The sequence below is a fragment of the Phocoena phocoena genome, chromosome 9 (genome assembly GCF_963924675.1).
Source record: "Phocoena phocoena chromosome 9, mPhoPho1.1, whole genome shotgun sequence".
NCBI classification, from domain to species: Eukaryota; Metazoa; Chordata; class Mammalia; order Artiodactyla; family Phocoenidae; genus Phocoena; species Phocoena phocoena.
Window position 1 is genome coordinate 74,625,505 of NC_089227.1, and position 22,946 is coordinate 74,648,450.

At 38.5% G+C, this 22,946-nt stretch overlaps 1 protein-coding gene across 1 annotated transcript; it reads left to right on the forward strand.

Moving 5' to 3' along the window:
- Positions 1-1,571: 1,571 nt before the first annotated feature.
- On the forward strand, positions 1,572-22,601 carry ANKRD7 (ankyrin repeat domain 7). The gene is given in 10 exon segments (XM_065883570.1): positions 1,572-1,617; positions 1,669-1,804; positions 9,023-9,137; positions 9,298-9,471; positions 10,381-10,487; positions 11,166-11,256; positions 11,258-11,303; positions 17,729-17,831; positions 17,964-18,070; positions 22,480-22,601. Coding segments are annotated over 10 exon segments (1,047 nt in total).
- Positions 22,602-22,946: the final 345 nt, after the last annotated feature.

The following is a 22,946-nucleotide window of genomic DNA, read 5'->3' on the forward strand; positions in this document are numbered from 1 at the left end:
GCAAGCAATAGATTAACATGATTAACATGAAAACTGAGAAATGGCAATTGGAGATCATGGTCAATCGTACTTAAAGCAGTGTGGATTGAGAGAAATGGGAAAACAGGGTAATGATGGGAACTTAAGTGAGAACAGAAGAATGTAGACAGAGATTACAAGATTATAGACAATTCTAAGTCTTTTTGCCGTAAAGGAGAGAAATGAGGCAATGGTTGCAGAGGAAGGTGGGTCAGTTTGTTTGTTTTAGGATGGACAAACACTAGCATGTATTTATGTTAATAAGAATGTCATCGGAGAGGGAAACTTTAAAGACACATGAGAAAGCAGGGGAGGGGGGTTGCTGAAGCAATACAGAGGATGGGCTTCTAGTAAGCAAAGTGCTGGCCTTTGCTAGAACATGGATATCAACATGAACAAGAGAGAAGGTAAAATATTTTTTGGCAAGGTGTTGGTAGGTGGGTAGATGTCCTGGTAGCCTGCAGAATTTCTCTTCTGATTAACTCACTTTTCTCAATGGATCAGGAAGCCAGGTCATCAGCTGAGAATGAGTTCGAAGAGAGAGAATATATGAAGTGTTCAAGGAAAGTATAAGTGTGAATGGATCAGGCAAGTATCTAAGGATGGCTGGGAAGCATACCAATCCATTTCAGGTGGGTTTTCATGAACTGAAAGTGAGAAAAGACAGCATGGATTTGTTTTTTCCTTTAGTCACAACCAGTGGCTTAGGGCAGACATGTTTAGATGGGAGTTTTAGATTTAACCAGCTCTGTGGTTTAGGTGGACAAGTAAGAAAAGGAATGGGGGGCAACATGCTGAAGGTATATGCACGAGAGTGATAATGATTAACCATGGAATTTAACCTACTTAAGTAGGGAAGTGAGAACAGAGTGGGGTGGTCAAGGTCAGTGAAATGTGGCAGAATTAATGGACTGTAGGTGCAATGAGTTAGAAGGATTTTTGGAGTTTTGTGACAAGAGAGTGAGCTAAAACATGAGAGATGGTATTCAAAAGTATGTTTGAAATTGAGATTATGAAGGGATCTCAGTTATTGTTAAAAGCGAGTTGCGCCTTGTGAACCATGTTGGTGAGAGGCAGGGAGTAGGCTGGAGGCAAGATCACTGGAGGAGGTTCATCTCTACCAGGAGGAAGGTAAATCTTGGTTTGTAAGAGTTCAGGCTACTAGGTCTATCCTTGAAGGGAAAGGGGTATTTGTAAGAAAGTTGATAGGTTTCTACCCAAAGATGCTGGATCTAATAGGAAGACTGAGAGTGTTAGCAGTTAATCTAAGATCTTGACTGAAGAATGTGTATCTGGGCAACCGGGGGGCTGGGTCCCAACCTCAGGTGCCAGAGGCCCTGGGTGTTGCTAGGCAACTGGGAAAAGCCGCCCACACAGGTTCTGATCTTTGGCCCACTTCCGGTCTCTAGCTGGCTTTGACTCCAGCACTGCGGGGAGGACCTACCTGGCCAGAGGGGCCCGCGAGCCAGAGGGCCAAGGTGGAGAGGCAGGTGGGGCAGTTAGGACCTCCAGGGACATCCTGGTCCAACTGAAGGACTGCTTCCTGTGCCGCCATGAAGAAGCTTTTCACATTATGGAGAAGGAAGGATGAGCCCCACAGTTCTTGCTCACACCTGCCCATAGGCGGGCCAGCCAGTATTGGTCCTCCAGCCCAGCCAGGCTACAACCTTAGAGATAAGGATTTAAAGAAACTTCACAAAGCTGCCTCGGTTGGGGATTTAGAGAAGGTGAAGGAGTATCTTCGGCTCAAGAAACATGATGTGAACATGCGGGACAGAGAACACAGGTGACCAGAGTGATGAAGGGCAGCATGGAGGGGAAGCTGGGGCCACTGGGTCCTCTAACCAGAAACAGGACTTGTCTGGACTACCCCACTGGTTGTCACTCTGAGTTTCCCATAGTGGAGAGGTCTGGGAACCACGGGCAGAGGGTCATACCCCCAACTTTCAGCTTCTTAGTTTTAGAAATGTTCACCAGGATATCTGAGGGCGTTTGTGTCCTTCCCAATTCCCTCCACTCCTCCCACTGCCTTAATCTCCACTGGGCACTTCACCCTTTCCCCATGCTATGGTTTTTCTTCTTTGGTATATACCGTCCCCAGCCACTAAGATTTTCTGTATTCCTAATTAACTAATAGGAAAAGAGTAGAGGCGACTTCCCAGAACAGTGATCATTAAGATTTTAAGACTTTGAAAGAGCAAAACAATTAACTTTTTAATGTGGATCTCCTATGAAAAATTTTTTTCAGTTGTAGAGTATCTTCAAAAAGCTCATCAACAACCACTTACTGCAAAAACAAAATTAATTTTATATGTTAAGATATGAAGAGGTTATGTATTTGGCATTAATAACAGAAAATATGTACTATATGTGCCTACCTTAAAATCTTGTGGGGAGTTTTCAGGTCATAGGGTGTATAAAGCGTCATCTTTCATTGTAATAGGGCAACTGGAAACTATGATTAGAGGATCTGTGTCAACTTGCTCATAGTTTTACCTCCTCTTTTAATAGAATCAGAGTTATCTATTCAATAATTTATCTGACTTTTATCCTACACCACTCCTCTGAATTTCTTTACAAGGTCATCAACAAGGTCAACATGACTTTATTCAGTGGTCAATTCTCAGTCGTACCTGGCAGGCATCTCAGCCAAGTCTCTTACTTTCCTAGCAGTAGTATTTGAAATATCGTCTTGTCTTTCAGAACACTTAGTTCACTTGGCATTTCTTCTACTTCTGTGGACAGTTCTTTTCAGACTCCTTTGCTGGTTTCTCTTCATCTTCCTGATTGGTAAATATTTGAGGGCTCAGACCTCGAAATAATTCTCTCTCTGTCTCTCTCTTAATCCTCACTTGCCTGATGAAGAGAGATCGTCTGTAACTGTATTCCAATGCCTTCCAACTTTTAATCTCCAGCTAGATCTCTCCCCTGAACTCTAGACTCATATATATACAAATGCCTACACTATCACTTGTATATCTAACAGGCTGTGGTGTGCTGGTAAATGTTATATAACAGGCTCTTGAGTGGGGGTGGGGAGAAGGGAAGAGAATCCCTGATTTCCACCTACCAATGTGATGTCAAGCGGCTCGAATAATTCCTGAAAATTTAACAATGGGCTTGTGAGAGCCGCTAGCTCCACCCCATCACTGCTTAGGAATCTCCAACATCCGCATGCTGTGCTCCTGTTATTCCTCCTCAGATCTGCTCTTCTCTTTCTATAAATGCCAAATCCTTTCTTTCAGTTGTTTAGGCCAGAACCCCTAGAGTCATTCTTGACTACTCTCATTCTTTCACATCCTTCATCTCATTCAACAGTAAATCTTTTTGGTTCTACCTTCAAAACATGTTTAAAATCCAGCCATTTCTTGCCACCTTCCAAGGTACCACTGTAGTCAAAGCCACCATCATATCTTAATGAGAATTACTGCAGTGGCCTCCCAGGTAGTTTTCTGTCTTTTAACCTTTCCAATTTATTCTCCACACATTAGCCAGAATGATCCTCTAAAATGTATGTCAAGTGATGTCCTTCCTTGTCTTAACAACATCCACTGGATTTCCATCTCGTTAGGGGTAAAAGCCAAAGTCCTTCCAAAGGCTCATACAACCCTACACAACCTTCACCCCCCTCCCTGTTATCTCTCTGATCTTAACTCCTACAACTCTCCCTTTCATTCATCTCCAGTTAACTCTGGCCTTTTTAGTGTCCACAGAAATGCCAGACATGCAGTTAGGGCCTTTGGACTTGCTGGGTCCTTTGCCTGGAGTGCTTCCCCACCCAGATATCCACATGGCTTGGTCTCACTTCCTTCAGGTGTTTGTCATCTTATCAGTGAGAGCTTCCCTGGCTACTCTTCCAACAATTGCACCCCCTCTCCATGCTGACATTTTCTGTTCCTCTTCCTTGCCTGATTTTTCTCTTTAGCACTTAATACTGTCTGTTGTACCTTGTATTTTAAGTTTTTTCGTTGACCTCTTCCACTAGCCATGTATGATCCATAAGGTCAGGTATTTTTGTTTTATTTGCTGCTGTATCTTCATCACCTAGAACCTTGCCTAGCCATAGTAAGTGCTGAATTAATATTTTTTGACGAATGAATACATATATATACATACATAGAAAAATATAATTTAAAGATATTACTCAGCAATAAAATGGTATCTCTTATTAATAAAAGAAATGAAATTACTGATACATGCAACAACATGGATGAATCTTGAAAGTGTCCTGCTAAGTCAAAGAAACCAGATACAAAAGACTATATATCAAGTGACTCCTTTTATATGAAATTCTAGAAAGGCAAAATTATAGCCAAAGAAAGCAAATTAGTAGTTACCAGGTGTTTCATATGGGGACTGGAGGAAGGGGGATTGATTGCAAAGGGATATGAGGAAACTTTTTAGAGTGATAGAAATGTTCTTTATTATGTTTATGGTGGCAGTTGAAGGCCATAGTGGCCCAGTAGGAATAACACTGTTTTTGGAATAAAAATCTGAATTTGAGGCCTTCCCTGCATTGTATGACCTTGACCCTGAATCTCCTCATCTTGTCAAATCAGAACTATTACTAGATAGATGTTTTTTAAACCAAGATCTGCAAAGCCCCATTGAAGACTATTTCTTATTAAACCAGAGGAGCTCCCTGTTAATGTGCTTTGCTTATTTAGCTAATATTTATGTTTTTATTTTGAGTTCTGTGCCTAATGAGTTTGAAAGTGAATTGAAGATGTCTAATATCTCTCCTAGGTATAAAATTAAATTACTTTTATGGTTTTTATTTTAAAAGTCCCTCAGATCGGTAGGTTGCCTTGTAGGTGAAGGCTCAATTCCAAATGAACACTTTCAGTCATACTACTCAAAGGACCTACTCTTCTAGGTCCTTGTTAAACATTTCTTGTATTTTCTCCATTCTGTTCCCAAGATTTTGGATCATCTTTACTACTATTATTATGAATTCTTTTTCAGGTAGACTGCCTATTTCCTCTTCATTTGTTTGGTCTGGTGGGTTTTTACCTTGCTCCTTCATCTGCTGCGTATTTCTCTGTCTTCTCATTTTGCTTATCTTACTGTGTTTGGGGTCCCTTTTTCACAGGCTGCAGGTTCGTAGTTTCCGTTGGTTTTGGTTTCTGTCCCCAGTGGGTAAGGTTGGTTCAGCGGGTTGTGTAGGCCTCCTGGTGGAGGGGACTGGTGCCTGTGTTCTGGTAGATGAGGCTGGATCTTGCCTTTCTGGTGGGCAGGACAGCATCCGGTGGTGTGTTTTGGAGTGTCTGTGAACTTATTATGATTTGGGGCAGCCTCTCTGCTAATGGGTGGGGTTGTGTTCCTGTCTTGCTGGTTGTTTGGCACAGGGTGTCCAGCACTGTAGCCTGCTTGTTGTTGAGTCGGGCTGGGTCTTAGTGTTGAGATGGAGATCTCTGGGAGAGCTTTTGCCATTTGATGTTACGTGCGGCCAGGTCTCTGGTGGACTAATGTCCTGAACTCAGGTCTCCCACTTAGAGGCTCAGGCCTGATACCCGGCTGGAGCACCAAGATACTGTCAGCCACACAGCTCAGAAGAAAAGGGAGAAAAAAATAAAGAAAAAAAGGAAAAAAATAAAGTAAAATAAAATAACAAAAATAAATTTTTAAAAATAAAAGAATAAGTAATAAAAGAAAAGAAAGAAAGAAGAGAGCAACAAAACCAAAAAAACAAATCCACCAATGATAAGTGCTAAATAGTATACTAAAAAAACAAACAAAAATGGACAGACAGAACCTTAGGACAAATGGCAAAACAAAGTTATACAGAGAAAATCACACAGAGAAGCATACACATACACACTCACAGAAAGAGAAAGAGGAAAAAAAATATATATATATATATATAAAAACAGGAGGAGAGCAACCAAATCAATAAACAAATCTACCAATGATAATAAGCTCTAAATACTAAACTAAGATAAACATAAAACCAGAAACAAATTAGATGCAGATTGCAAACCCAAAGTCTACAGTTGCTCCCAAAGTCCACCGCCTCAATTTTGGGATAATTCGTTGTCTATTCAGGTATTCCACAGATGCAGGGTACATCAAGTTGATTGTGGAGATTTAATCGGCTGCTCCTGAGGCTGCTGGGAGAAATTTCCCTTTCTCTTTTTGTTCGCACAGCTCCTCGGGTTCAGCTTTGGATTTGGCCCTGCCTCTGCACGTAGGTGACCTGAGGGTGTCTGTTCTCTGCCCAGACAGGACGGGGTTAAAGTAGCAGTTGATTAGGGGGCTCTGGCTCAGGCCGGGGAGAGGGAGGGGTATGGAATGTGGAGTGAGCCTGTGGCAACAGAGGTCAGCATGATATTGCAACAGCCTGAGGCCACCATGTGTTCTCCCCGGGAAGTCGTCCCTAGATCCCGGGACCCTGGCAATGGCAGGCTGCACAGGCTCTCGGGGGGGTGGTGTGGATAGTGACCTGTGCTTGCATACAGGTGTCTTGGTGGCTGCAGCAGCAGCCTTAGTGTCTCATGCCCATCTCTGTTGTCCTCGCTGATAGCCACGGCTCATGCCCGTCTCTGGGGCTCATTTAGGCCGTGCTCTGAATCCCCTCTCCTCGTGCACCACAACCAATGGTCTCTTGCCTCTTAGGCATGTCCAGAGTTTTTCCCGGACTCCCGGCTAGCTGTGGCGCACTAACCTGCTTCGGGCTGTGTTCACGCAGCCAACCCCAGTCCTCTCCCTGGGATCTGACTGCTGAAGCCCGAGCCTCAGCTCCCAGCTCCAGCGGGTGAGCAGGCAATATTCTCAGGCTGTTGAGTGCTGGTTGTCACCAATCCTTTGCATGGGAATCTCTCTGCTTTGCCCTCTGCACCTCTGTTGCTGTGCTCTCCTCCATGGCTCTGAAGCTTCTCCCCCACCCACTCCCCATCTCCACCAGTGAAGGGGAAACTTTTCCTCCTTCACAGCTCCCTCCCACTGGTGCAGGTCCCATCCCCATTCTTTTCTCTCTGTTTTTTCTTTTGCCCTACCCAGGTACGTGGGGAGTTTCTTGCCTTTTGGGAAGTCTGAAGCCTTCTGCCAGCATTCAGTAGGTGTTCTGTAGGAGTTGTTCCACATGTAGATGTAATTTTGATGTATCTGTGGGGAGGACGGTGATCTCCCTGTCTTATTCCTTCACCATCTTGAAGGTCCCCCTGTCACATAGGGTTTAGACTTCAATTGGAAGAGTAAAATATTCAGCAGGCGTGCAGCAGCCATGCAGCAGCCACTTCTGGAACACCTCCTGGGAAGTACTCAAATGTCAATTACTTTCTCTCAGAGAAAGTGAAATTGGTTTTGGTTTTTGTTTGTTTGTTTGAATGAAAAAAGGAAACTGGAGTTGGAAAGAGAATCAGATCTAAAGATTGAGTAAAAGCCACCTACGTTCCTTGAGACTAAAATTTTGAGATATATATAACAGTGGGTGAAGGGGATGGATCAAAATGTTTTTTAGGATTTGCTATGCTACTGCAAGGATTTATTTTAGGTCAGCTTAAAGACTTTCGGCCCCATATGTTCAGGTTGAAGACTGGAGAAACTTCCTATTACATAAGGAAATTTACCTTTAAGCCAAATTATGGATGTCAACAAAAAGGCTAATCAGTGCTTTTCCTGTGTCATGATTTCTGAGAAACCAAATTAGTTATCAAAAGTTTATTTGGTAAGGATGGAATCGTGACAAAACAAGGTAGATCATTTTGAGGGATATTTCATCTAGACCATGATGTCTGAGGAATCATTTTTGTTCTACAGAAAAACAAAGTATTCCTTTCCAATGACTGGGAAGTATGGGCTCCTTAAATTCATATATTCTTTACCATGAAGGATGTTAATCATGGATAACTTTTGGCTTCAGTCTATCACTTAGCTGACCATCCTCTTTCTGAGTACAGTCTTTCTTCAGCGAGAATGACATAATTGGTTAGGTTTCTGGTTTTTTGAATTATAGTTATATTCTTCCCTTCCAGAGATTATAGTCAAGTAAACTTGATTGGAGTTTTTGTATTTCCAAATTGTTCAAAATTATTTTTATATTTTTTGAGTTTACTCCCATAAATGGTAAGTTATATCATCATGTTTGGATTTTATGAGCCTTGTTCTTTGAAAGTTACCTTATTTTCAAGTCCTTGTGGGCTACATTTGCTACTCTTAGTGTCAATAACAGTTCTGTTTAGGTACCCATAAAGTACTTCTGAGGACCTAAAATGAAGTGGGAAAATGGCATCTAAAATCTTTTGTTTGGGACCTGGGCTACCTGTATATAGACTTTGTATTATGAAATTATCTTAAAATAAGGATATAAAGACATCACCTTCACAAATAAATAAAAGTTTGTTGAGGGTTAGTTAGTCCAGGCTAAAAGCTACAAAGTTTAAATGGAGCTCATTAGTATCTGTCATACCTCATGACTATATGCTTGGTTTCTGGGAGGCTACATAGAATATGGTTCTTTGAGAAGTAGAAATTATTTTAATAACTGAAAATTAAGTTGGGATCTACAACTTAAAGAGTACTTAGGCTTTCATCTTTGTGTTCACTTCTTAGATGGAGATGACAACTTTAATAGCTGAGCAAAGAGAAACACACACTTATGTGCGGTATGCCATGCAATAGGCAAACATAGGCAATGTCTTTTCCTCCTGTTATCTGGCACATGTATCTTAGGTTTTAGAGATCATTTCTAGACATAATTGGATGTCTAATTTTATCATTCTCCAAGGCTCATACTCCATTTTGGTGTTTGAAAAAAACCTATTGTTTAATGCATAGTTAAATTTTCTTTGAAGTGAAACCAGTTAAATATTTGATCTTCAGGCATTTGCACAGCTCTTTTAATTCAGTAAAAAGCAATTATAATTAATTAAATTTTGTGTAAATATAAATAAGTACACAAAGCAAATACCTTAATAATATATGATCTGGCATGTTCTTGGGCATAGCAGATAACTTCTCAAAGTAAGACTTATCTATAACTTTGTGTTTCATTATATTGATACAGAACAGCTTTGCACCTGGCCTGTGCTAATGGATATTCAAATATTGTATCTCTCTTAATTGAGAAACAGTGCAAAGTAAACGTCTGGGATGGTGAAAACAGATCTCCATTGACTAAGGTGTGCTGATTTTTCCTTTTCAATTGAATTACATTTGAGTTCTTCTCCTAGTTAACCTTTGTTATATTTCATATTTTAAAACATAGTATTAAACATTAGTTTAATATATCAGATCCTAAATAGTAAATTGGTTACCCGTCTATTCTTTTTGTACTGACAGGCAGTACAGTGTGACAAGGAGAGTTGTGTTACTATTCTTCTAGAACATGGCGCAGACCCAAACCTGGTGGATTTATATGGCAATACTGCTCTTCATTATGCTGCTTGTCATCAAAGTGACTCATTAGTTGCAAAATTGCTTGAACACAAAGCTAATCTTGAAGCTCAAAATAAGGTAGTCTTCTATTAAAAACAATACATTATATTTTAGAAAGCAGTAAAAGAAGGTATTCATTGCAGATAATTTGTATCTGTTGAGACACATGTTATATAAAACATGAATTTTACAAAATGAAATTAGGGAGAAGGAGAAGGAGAATGAGATTATCAAATACTGATAAGGTTTTCCTTTTTAAAAAAACCTTTCTCCATTTCATTTCAGATTATAATCTTGACCTCCAAAGCAACATGAGTTTTAACAATTATAACTGTTCAAAGAAGTACATCACATGAGAAATACTTGATTTCCTTATAAATGAACATTGATTAAAAATCATGAAGACTATGTCCTTTTATATTTTATTTGTATACTCGTGAATAATTCGAGTAAAATTAGAAAATCACTTGTTATACTAAAAGTAATCCAAGTCACCTATTAAGACTTTATGGATAACTGATAAATATATGTTTTTACGCTTCCTAACACTTTAGTTCACTGATACTTTATCTGCATGACAGGCCAAAATAAGTGCCAGCCTTGGAAGTTTAAATGAAACCCTAGGAAACTCAGCTGTAACAACATTACAAAATGTGAATTGATGGTTTGCAATACTTACGTTAAATTCTAGGTGCTCAGTGATTAAATACTCCTGAGTGCTCTTGCCCACAATTTGAATTAAGCCTAAAGCAGAAACTTCAATTTTATTTTTTGACTGGCCAACTATATTTTATTTTAGTATTATTTTTATAATTTTATTTTGATTTTTTGACAGGCATATATATATTCTTTTTTAGATTCTATTCAATTATAGGTTATTACAGAGGTTTCTTATAAGCATACTTATTTTTTAAATTGAACTTAAATTAAAAGGCATGGAATGTTGGTATAATATTTTAAATAATCATTTTGAAATAATTTTTCCAGGATGGGTATACTCCACTTTTACTTGCCATTACTGAAAATAATGCAGAAATGGTAGAATTTCTTCTGAAGAGTGGGGCAGATGTGAATGCTTCAGATAAGAATCAAAGGTATAATTAATGTTAAATAAGAGCATATAACTATAGCTATCTAACAGGAATATATACACATGCACACATATGTTAAATTCTAGGTGCTCATTCCTTAAATACTCCAGGCTGCTCTTGACCTCAGTGTGAAGTAAGCCTATATATATATCATATATGTATATATGAGACATATTTTTGAAACTGAAAAGATTTGGCCATATGACTTTGGACAAATTACCTAGATTCCCAGGATCTATTTTTCTATCTGCAAAATCAAACAGTTGGGCCAGATTGGTATGTAATTATTGCTATTATTTTTTTTTAACATTAGAATCTTACACAGAAACTCAATCTCTAAATCCCAGATGCTGTAGTTAAATGGGGATAGGGTACCCAGAGTCCCAGACACTCCCCTCCATAGAATTTTTGAGACATCTCCTGGAAAACACTAGTGTTCCCAGGAGCAGGGGTTGAAAACCACTGAGCTAGCTGCTTCCTAGAGACTCTTATCTTTAGACTTCATGATATGATCTGTGATTACCACACCTTTTTGAGTAGATCTGCCTCACATTTTACATTTTTGCCCCAACTCTTTTCCTGATCATACATTTAAACAATAAATTTAGAAGACTCATTTTTTAAAAAGTACAAGACATGGTTAAGATTCATAAATGGACACATTTATATCTCTTGCTCCAGAACAGCCCTTATGATTGCTCTCAGTGATGAACCAACAAGTTTAGTCAGTCTTCTTCTTCAGCAAGAGGTGAACCTATCTTGTCAAGATATTTATGGATTCACAGCTGAGGAATATGCTTCTTTCAATGGTTTTACTATGTAAGTGATACTGCATATCTTTTAACAATTGTGTGGAATTTGAGCATAAGGAAAGAAACATGAACCCCAAAGTACAAAGCACACAATAGGGGTAAACACATGAAGAACTCTGGACCCATGGATCCAGGAATGCTTGATTTTCGCTGTCAATATAAGAACAGCAATATAGGACCTAATCAATATAAGAACTGCAGGTAGGCTGAGTCTACAGATTAATAAATTCCCAGTGGCATGGGAATTTGAAGTATGCCAGAACAGGGATTCCAGCAACTAGTGACATACCATTAATAAAACATATGGGCAATAGAGGAGACTGGCAGTGATAGCTGGGTAGAAAGACCCTGAGTGCACCTCCTCTCATGGGTATACCCAAATTACAACTATTTACAAAACAATCATTGATGAAAAAGACTGGAATTTACCAGAAAAGATCTTCTACAACTAAAGATGTAAAGAAGGAACCACAACTAGATGGGTAGGAGGGGCAGAATCATGATATAGTCAAGTCCCATACCCCAAGGTGGGTGCCCAACAAGTGGGAGAATAATTACAATTGCAGAGGTTCTCCCAAGGGAATGAGGGGTCCAAGCCGAACATTGGGCTTCCTAGCCTGGTGGTCCTGCACCAGGAAGACAAGCCACCAGAGCATCTGGTTTTAAAGGACAGCAGGGCTTATTTTTAGGAGTCCCAGAGGGCTGGGGGGAATAGAGACTTCTCTCTTAAAGGATGCGCACAAAGTCTCACACTCTCCAGGACCCAGGGCAGAAGCAGTAATTTGAAAGGAGCCTGGGTCAGACCAGCTGCTGTTCTTGGAGAGTCTCCAGGAGAGGCAGGAGGCAACTAGAGTTCACCCTGGGGACACAGACACTGGGGGCAGCCATTTTGGGAGCTTGTTCTAGCACATGGACACTGGTGCTGGCAAGCACCATTCTGGAATCATTCCTCTAGCTTATTGGCCTCAGGATGCAGTGCTGCCCTGGCCCAACAGTCTGTAGGCAACAGTGCTGGATGCCTCAGGTCAAGCAATTAATTAACTGGGCAGGAACACAGCCCAACCCATAGCAGACAGGCTACTTTAAGACCTCCTGAGCCCACAGCTGCCCCTCGACAGGGCCCTGCTCACCAGAAGGCCCAGAACCCAGACCCACACTCCAGTGCATAGGCACTAGACCTGGGACCCCCAGGGCCCTCCAGCCAGAGACCCTAGGACCCAGCTCCACCCACTAGTGGGTAGACACCAGCCACAAGACAACTGCAGCCCTGTAGCCTGTGGACCTGGCCCACCACTAGCAGGCCAGACCCTGCCCAGGGACCTGGTCCCACACACCAGCAAGCATGTTCTAGCCTTGGGACCAACCTCACCCACCAGCAGGCAGACAACAGCCACAAGACAACCACAGCACTGCAACCTACAAATCCAGCCCCTCCACCAGCAGGCCAAATCCTGCCCTGTGACCAGCTGGGCCCTGGTCCCACCTACTACTAGGCCAACACAAGCTTGAAGACACCCTGGACCCTGTAGCCAACTGTGTCAGGAAGTGGCCCCACCCACCAGGAATTTGACACCAGCTCTGGGACTCCTGGGACCTGCAACCAGTCCCCAGGATCCAGCTCTGCCCTGCAGTAGGCTTGCACTAGCCCCAAGACCTGGTTTCATCCACCAGTGGGCAGGCAATAGCACCAGGGTCTTCTGGACCCTGACTTTGCCCACTAGGGAGCCAGCACTAGCTACAGGGCCCCCCAGGGTTCTATAGTCAGCCACCTCATAACCTGGCCCTGCCAACCAGAGGGGCAGGGCCTGGCAACGAACCAGACCAGGGGCCAACCAAGCCTACAAGACTGCCCATAGAAATCAGCCTGCCACAATAGAAGGACTCATACAGCCCACATAAGGGGCACCCCTAGAGCATATAGCTATGGTGACAAGAGGAGAGTGCACTGCTGGGATGCACAGGCCTACGAAAAGGCCACTTATCCAAGGAAATGTAACCAACCTACCAGATACAGAAAAATAAAAAGTGAATTAGGCAAAATGAGGTAAAAGGGAACATGTTCCAAATGAACGAATAAGATAAAATCTCAGAATAACTAAGTGAAGTAGATAGGGAATCTACCCGAGAAAGAGTTCAGGGTAGTGATTGTAACAATGATCAAAGAACTCAGGAGAAGATGGATGCACAGACTGAGAATTTAGAAGTTTTTAACAAGGTGTTAGAAAATATAGAACAGCCAAACAGTCGAAGAATACAATGACTGAAACGAACAATCAAGTAGAAGGTATCAACAGTAGACTAAATGATACAGAGGAATGGATCAGTGAGCTGGAAGACAGAGTAGTAGAAATCACTGATGCTGAACAGAAAAAAGAATGAAAAGAGTTTAAGAGATCTCTGAGACAACATCAACCACACTAATATTCACATTATAGGGGTCCCAGAAGGAGAAGAGAGAAAGGGGCTGAGAATATATCTGAAGACCTAAGAGCCGAAAACTTCCCTAACGTGGAAAAGGAAACAGCTTCCAAGTCCTGGAAGGGCAGAGAGTCCCATATGGATTAACCCAAAGAGGAACACACCAAGGCACACTGTAATCAACATGGCAAAAACTAAAGATAAAGAGAGAATATTAAAAGCAGCAAGGGAAAAACAACAAGTTACATACAAGGGAACTCCCATAAGGCTATCAGCTGACTTTTCAGCAGAAACTCTGCAGGCCAGAAGGGAGTGGCACAATATACTTAAAGTGATGAAAGGGAAAAACAAGGCCTTCATTCAGATTTGATGGAGAGAACAAAAGTTTTACAAAGAAGCAAAAGGTAAAAGAGTTCAGTACCACCAAACCAGTTTTGCAAGAATTGTTAAGGGAACTTGTCTAAACAAAAAAGAAAAGGCCACAACTAGAAACATGAAAATTATAAAAGGAAACAACAAATCAGTAAAGGCAAACATACCTTTTTTTGTTTGAAAGGTAGGAAATCATCCACGCACAAAGGTAGTAAGAAGGTTAAAAGACAAAAGTAGTAATATCATCTATATCCACAATAAGCAGTTAAGAGATACACAAAACAATTAAATATAAAACATGATATCAAAAATAGTAATTGTGAAGGGAGTAGAATAAAAATGTAGGGTTGTTAAAATGCATTTGAAATGTAGAGATCAGCTAATGGAAATCAAAAGAAAGCTGCATAGCAATACTGATACCACACAAAAGGGACTTTAAAACAAAGACTGTTACAAGAGTCAGAAAAGGACATTACATAAAAATCAAGGGATCAATCCAAAAAGAAGATGTAATAATAGTAAATATATGTGCATACAACATAGGAGCACCTAAATACATAAAGCAAATATTAACAGACATAAAGGAAGAAATAGACCGTAACACAATAATAGTAGGGTACTTTAACACCCCACTTATATCAATGGACAGATCATATTCAGACAGAAAATCAATAAGGAAACACTAGCCTTAAATGACACATTAGACCAGATCAACTTAATAGATATCTAAAGAACATTCCATCCAAAAGCAGCAGAATACACGTTCTTTTCAAGTGCACATGCAACATTCTTCAGGATAGATCATATGCTAGGCCAAAGCAAGCCTCAGTAAATTTAAGAAAATTGAAATCATATCAAGAATCTTTTCTTACCATAATGCTATGAGACTAGAAATCAACTACAAGAAAAAAACTGCAAAAAACACAAACACATGGAGGCTAAACAGTATGCTACTAAACAACCAATGGCACTGAAGAAATCAAAGAGGAAATCAAAAAATACTTGGAGACAAATGAAAATGAAAAAAACCACAGCGAGATATCACCTGGATGAAGAAAAAGTGGTATATATATATATATATATATATATATATATATATATATATATATATACAATGGAATACTACTCAGTCATAAAAATGAATGAAAATTTGCCATTTGCAATACATGGATGGATTTGGAGAGTATTATGCTTAGTGAAATAAGTCAGAGAGAGACAAATACTATATGATATCACTTATTTGTGGAATTTATAAACAAACTAGTGAACATAACAAGAAAGAAACAGACTCACAGACATAGAGAAAAAACTAGTGGTTACCAGTGGGGAGGGGAAAGGGGGCAGAGGCAAGATACGGGTAGGGGATTAAGAGGTGCAAACTACAGTGTATAAAATAAATAAGCTACAAGGATATATTGTATAGAACAGGGAATATAGCCAATATTTTACAAAAACTATAAATGGAGTATAACCTTTAAAAATTGTGAATCACTATGTTGTACACCTGTAACTTATATAACATTGTACATCAACTACACCTCAATAAAGAAAATAAATGTATGGACAATAGAGTTGGGCAAAAGATGATTAATCCACACAAGCCCCTTTCATTGTTTTTACATATTAATAATGTAAATATTTTGTTTGTTTTGAATATTATTGTTAATTTGTTATTAGCTAACTATAGTTTAAGTTTTCAGAATTCTTAAGTATATTCTCATTATACCCAAAAGATAAAACTTTTCATGATGAACATGAATTTCTGATTTTCATAGTCAATGAGAAATAAGATGCAATGAACAGAAATTATTTTATAGCTAATGAATTTAAACAATATATAGAATATGTTCTTTATAATTTTAAGGGCAATTTTAAATTATGCATAGATATTTTTTCTAGTTTATTGTTTTATTCTTCTTCCATCTACTTTATTTACATTTTAACAATCCCTTTTAATCATTAATTTCATATGAAAATCACGGGGAGAGAGAACGAGAAGGGGAGAGGGAAAGTAAAATAATTTTCATATATACATTCAGATGTTTATTTTAAACGTCTTAATTTAATTGAACTTTAGAAAATAAGGAATCATAATCCATTAAATATGTCGACCATAATTGAATACAGTATTTCCATCTTTGCAATATTGGACATGTGTACTTTGTTTTACCTTGGTATAAGCAAACCATATGTTTAAAAATTTAAATAAAATAAAGAGATAAATTACTGGTGAATATCTGTAGTATAAAAAGGATTATTTGCTTTATAACAGGGGTTCCTAACTGTTCATTCATCTCTTAAAAACTCTGGATATATGAAACTAGGAGACACATATATCTGTACAATAATATATTTATTGGTCTGAAAACAGTACTTATTTATCTAAATAACTTGTTTACATCTATATGTCTTATGAAGCTATTATTGGGTAGGTAGATCAGTAGGAAATTTCACAATCTTCTTTCATCTCCCCTAAGTGGTTTTTAGAACATTCTTTTTGTAGTTTGCTCCATCACTAATTTAAGAATAAATGAGTATGGAATTTTCATCATCTCAATATTACTTTAATATCGCCAATGTTGAAAATTCTAAGAGCATTATATTACTTTTCTTTTTTCCAAAGAGGTAAAAGGGAAGAGAGGTAATTTCCTAATGACTAAGCAATTACATTTAGGATGTGAAAACTATCAGCATATAATAAAAATTGCAAATGACTTTAAGCTGCAATCTAATGCCCCCATCCTCTTTTTTGTTTTTGCCCTTCTTTTGTAATGGTAACTAAGCTTTCTGTAATTGTGACTTTTGTTGGTTAAGTAGCTATTGCCTATCTACCATAGTGAGTACACAGCCTCTATTTTTAGTATCATTTGTTAGATCTCTTTCCTGGTACATAAGGTCTACTGCTTTATTCAGAGTGGAAACATAGAATAAATATGTTTCTCATATACATAGTTTTTAAAAAATAAGTGAAACTGTCTCAAATGAGGGAATTATATTTAGACATTTATTTTACAGTTAGCTTTACCCCATACATTGCCTCATTCCTTTCACTGAAATTCTGAAATCATATGTCTATTAATGAGTGGCTAGAATGGGCTCTTTTCAGGCATGGAGAAAAGGTTTATTCTTTACTGGATATGGTTCAGTCTTAGACTGAGTTAAATGTCTTCACTTTGTCAATTTACTGTTAAGCCCAAGTGTTATGAGCTGAACTGTGTTCCCCCCAAATTCATGTTAAAGTCCTTTCTCACAGTGCCACAGATTTTGGATAAATCCATTTGGAGAAAGGGCCTTTAAAGAGTTGTTAAGTTAAAAATGACTGTGCATTAGGGTGGTCCCTCATCCAATTTGACTGGTGTCCTTATAAGAAGAGGAGATTAGAGGGACAATTTATGTGAAGAGGCAGCAAGAGGACAGTCATCTACTAGCCAAGGAGAGAGGCCTGGAACACACAGATCCTTCCTGTGGCCCTCATAGGAAACCAGCCCTACTGGCACACTTGATCTTGGACTTCCTGCCTCCAGAACTGCAAGTAAATAAATTTCTGTTGTTTAAGCCACTCAGTCTGTGGTATTTTGTTATGGGAGCCCTAGCAATCTAATACACCAAGTATAACTTAAGCCACTTTTTCTACCTTGCCAGTGGCTTATCTGTGGTTACAGGAAAAAAAGAAGTGCCAGAAAATGGGAGTATGTGAAATAAAAATGGCGTCTATTGATGGAGTTGGCTTGAGAGGAGGCTTGAGGTCAGCTGTGTGTGATATGCTTGGAAAGGCATTAGCTAATGTCTACAGTTTTGACTTGATAATTAGGTATCATGAATTGACCTGAATATTTATGAATGCTGGAATTCATATATATTTTCTCTTTGTGGATAGATATCACCAATTAATTGCTAATTATGAAAAGAAGAATGTTAAACAGATATCTAACTCTACAAATACAACTTTGGACTCTATATCTGATACAGAAGAACTGGAGGAAGGTAAGAAGATACAAAATGAACAAGTAGTTTTCCTTGTTGATTTTTATTTGTTTGGTTTTTAAGAAGGGACACGGCTTTTGCCAATAATAGCTAGATTTGAAATTTTCTCCTATTTTTAATGGTAAATATTTTTAAGCATCGTTCTTAGGAATATTGGTGATTAAAATATTCTGACACTGTTGAATGAAAATGTAATGTAAAAATATACTGAATGATTAAGACATTTTTATTCAGTCTCTTGAATAGTTATAAAAAACACTTTTTTGCATGTATATAGAGATTTTCAAGATATACAACTATTAGTATATTTTTTATTTTATTCTCAAAATACTTCACATAAGTATATTTGAAAATAGTTAATATAATATATACCTAATCATTACATAAAACTTAAAATTAAGTAACAGTATTTGGGAAGATTTGAAAATACCATGCATTAAAATAATTTTTGGTGCTTATTTTAAAAAATACATACAGTTATTTAGGTCTGTAAAACACAGCTTTTGTGTATGTGTGTGAATATGTCTTATGCTGGCATTTAAAAAATGTTGGATGAACTAAAATGTCATACATTTATTCTCTATATTCACTAGCAACCACACTTCCACCCTATCCTTCACCTATAGTGCAAAAAAGAAAAAAAAAGAGAGAGAGCCTGATGAGAATAGGAGATCATTTAAATGCCACAGCCGTTCAAACACTCTCTATCCCCCCAAATGTATAATTATGATACTTAGAACAATGCTTGGCCCTATTGATTCTAGGTGAGTAAATTTAAGAGAGAATTTCCCTAATTTCCATTTTACAAACTTAATCTTATAATCTTTCATGAAATTTTGGCTTTTTGGACTCTTGATCTACATCTTCATATCTCCCTCTCCTACAACTTCTCGTCTGTCTCTTTTTTAATGTCCACACAGCTATACGAAGTAAAGAATTTCCGTGATTTTATACTTCATTTCTTTAGGGAAATAAAGCAGTAGAACCTATAGAAACACCTCTCCTACATTTTTGTGCCTGAGGGCAAACAAAACCACCCTGAATCCTTTTACCCTGACAATATATGTTTCTAGTTTCTAGTGAATTTTTAAATTTCACTATAATGTATCAAAGCATAATAGAAATATTAGGTCAAGAAAATTATCAGAAGACACTGCAAAAGATGGCAAACTTAAAAAGTTATATTTCTGTCAGATTCAAAGGGGTAACTTATTTTAAAATGACTATAAAATGCAGAAGTATCAATGCTAAATTATAATTGTGTTGTAGCTGAGACATAGAATTTAAGAAATATACTTAGGAGTGAAAATATTTGAACATAAATGAAGACATTAAAAGTATCACTTATTTTCCAGACGTGTAACCTCATTTCTACAAATCCTTTGCTGCTGCTTGGATCAGGAAAGTCTATTTTGAAAGAGCAGTTAAGTGAACTATCACAGAATTTTTGCTGACTACTCAATGAAGAAAAGTTTGGTAAATAGAGAGCCATTTTCACCTTAGAAGATGTGAAGAAATTTCAAAAGACAAATATCTATATTGTGACCCATCAGTTGAAAAAAAGAAATTTGTGTTAAGCATATGGGCAGAGAAAAACTTTTTAGTCAAAATATTAAATGAGATATTAGTGAAAGTAAACTTTGCAACATACTGTCTTAAGCAGGCATTAGAACATTCAAATAAAGTAAAAATATTAACATTTCAGCTACAAAATAGAGGAAAAAATAGAAATAATCCTGTGTAAATGGAAATTCTGTTTCATTTACAAGGACCATCATTGATAAAGCCTTTTTTGATTTTTTAGAAATACTATATTAATACGTATCCAGGGTATTATAGAAAAGAAAAAAAAATGCATCACCCATAGTCTCATCACTCAAACAAAACATTTGTCAAATTTTGGGCATGTTTTTGTAGTCTTTTAAAATTTGCTTAGCTTTTTTTTATCTCAGAGGAAATTTATAATTTTGCATTTTTCTTTTTAAAGACACAGTATATAGTTCACAGTTTTCACTGTGCTGCTTGCCATTCCTTAAACACACGCAGCATGGTCTGGCTTCAGGACTATTGCCTGGAAGACTCTTCTTTAGTTGTATCCTGGGACACCTTCCTCGCCTCACATGGGACCTCAGCGCAGCCTTCTGTGGCTGCCCTGCCGTTCATCTCTTACAGTGCTTTATTTTCTGTCCCTTTCCTGCTTGCCTTTTGGATTGCAAAATCCATGAGAGCTTGAACTTCTTGTTCATAGTTAAATCCCCATCACTTATAAATGCCTGGAGTAAAGTATTCAATTTGCTGAATACATAAGAACTCAAGCGTGTCAGGCACTATTCCAAGCATTTCACGTATCTTAACTCATGTAGTCTTCACGGTCTTGTTGAGGTAAGTACTATTTGTATCCTCATTTTATGATGAGGATATTGAGGTGCAACAAGGTTAAATGACTTGCTCAAAGCTCCTGAGCTAGGAAGCTGAGAGCTGGGATATGAACCCCTGCACTCTGGATTTGAACCTACCCAGTCTGACTCCAGAATTTGCTGCATTAATCAATATACCATACCATCTCTCTCATGAACAAATGAATATGTATCATCCTTATAAACTCAATTGTTAATGGCTCAGAGGAAAGCTTTGTGCATTATTTGCAATGTATTTAAAGCATTCATTCATTTAAATATATTTGTTGAACTCCCCACTAGTGCTAGGAGGTGTGGAAGAGCCAAAGTGGAGGAAAAACCTGACAATACCTGACAGCAACTCAACACACATTTAATTTTCAGTATGGTTTAGATCAGTGGTTCTCAACTGGTGGCAACTTTTTGTCCCCCAGAGGATATTTAGCAATGTCTGGAGAGAATTTTGGTTGTCAGCACTATGCAGGAATACTGCTAAATGGCCCATAATGCACAGGACAGTCCCCTACAAGTCCTTGTCGGGCCCCAAATGGCAACAGTGCCCAGGCTGAGAACCTCTGGTCTCAATTCTATATTATGTACTGGGGTACAAAGAAGAAAAAGGTGTCTTATATCCTCTGCCCTCAATGATCTCACAAATGTTTAGTCTGGCCCCCACCCCAATCTTTGTCAACTTCCAAGTTAATGAGGATCAGGCCTTTACTATTGGGTTAGCCAAAAATTTCATTTGGGTTTTTCCTAAGATGGCATGGGAAAACCCGAACGAACTTTTTGGCCAACCCAATATTAGCATGGGAGACGGAGTGATAAACTATTAATACTTACAGCAGGTTAGGGTGGGTCAGAGGTGACTCAAAATAAAAGAGAAACCTTTTGGCTGGGCTTGCCTTCGTAAGTAAAGTTTCTCTGGGTGTTCCAAACAAAATGTACCCATCATAATAAAAGTTAATTCATAATAGAGACACAAGCCAAGGACCCAAGAATCAGAGGACGGAGAGATCATTTATGGAACCTTGACCAAGGTTAAGCTTGGTGGAGAAGAGAGGGTTTGAATCAGGTCCTGAAGGCTGGATGGAATTTTGACATGGGACATCTCAAAAAAAACCAGACAGGATAGAGAAAGAACTTCGATATTTTATAATTGAATTTGTGTCCATCTGGGGAAAATGCATACTTTAAAACAGTATGTTGTAGGGCAGGTATAGTACAGCAATATTTGATTTGAGTTTAATTGCCAGCTCATTGTTTTTAATTCTCTCAAGTATTTAAAACTTTAGAATGCTGTTACATTGAGAATTCCTTTTTAGTGTGTCTGGTAATGTCTAAAATAGAGCACATTTTCTCTTAAGAAGTTTAACAACAGAAAACACCTATTTAATATATATCCAACTTTAGGTGAATATTTAAATTTCCTCTAGGCAGCCATATAAATAGACTACTTTTCTCACTCATGTGGACAGCTTGGAGGAATATCGTTCTTTATGATTGAATCCTCAAACTTTACCCTTCCCCTTCTCATCCCAACCAAACTAGGGTGATGCCATAGGTTGTGAAGGTACTGGCCAAAGTATGTGTTCTGACACAGGTCTGTGCCAAAGGAAGAAAGGGCACATTTCTAATTTTTCAGGGTATTTCTAATGGGCTAGGGGTGGCCCTGTCTTAGCTCCATCACAAACTCTGCTGAATTTGTTCCCTTCATTATCTCTCTAAAACTGTAGCCTCTGCTGGCACCAGCCATCTCCTGGGTGCTGATGCTACCCTACTGTCTTCCAGAAACCCATGGACCATGTCTTTGCCTGGGATGTAGATCCAGCTTGTTTTAACCTCATTTCCATATAAAACAAGTCCTTCCCAGTTTTGATGGAGGGTGCCATCTTTTTGTGTTTGTCTAGTCTTCTATTGCTAAAGATTCAATTTCTATGCCCACCGATCTCACTCAGAGCCCCTCTGCTCCTTAGTTTTTCAACTTTCCTTAATGTTATATTCCTGGATTAGCATCATGGAACACAAACTATAGGAACTTGGGCAAGAATCTCAACCTTTCTGAACTTGTTTCCTCATCTGAAAAACTTGTTGTGAAAGTAAATGAGAATGAAATTATTCAGCACAGTACCTGATAAAGAGATGTCACTTATAAAAATGTTAGTTTACTTTCCTTTTACTTTGGGTTGAATAAATAAAACTGTAACCAGTTTTTTCTTCTGTTGTTTCTCTCCTGGGCTTACTGTTTCAGTTCTGTGCAGACCTTAATGCAAAACTCACCATACACTATAGCTTTCACCAAATTTCACATGACACCAGGTTTTTTTTATTATTTTCCTAGTATGACTGTAGTTTTATAGTAGATTGTAATATTGTTCAGCAGTATCCACTCTTTCTCCCTGACCCTATTCCCTTTCCCACTGACTTGGTTTACCCATGTGACTTCCAGGGGTGGGAGTGACAGGTTGCCTTTTTCTAGC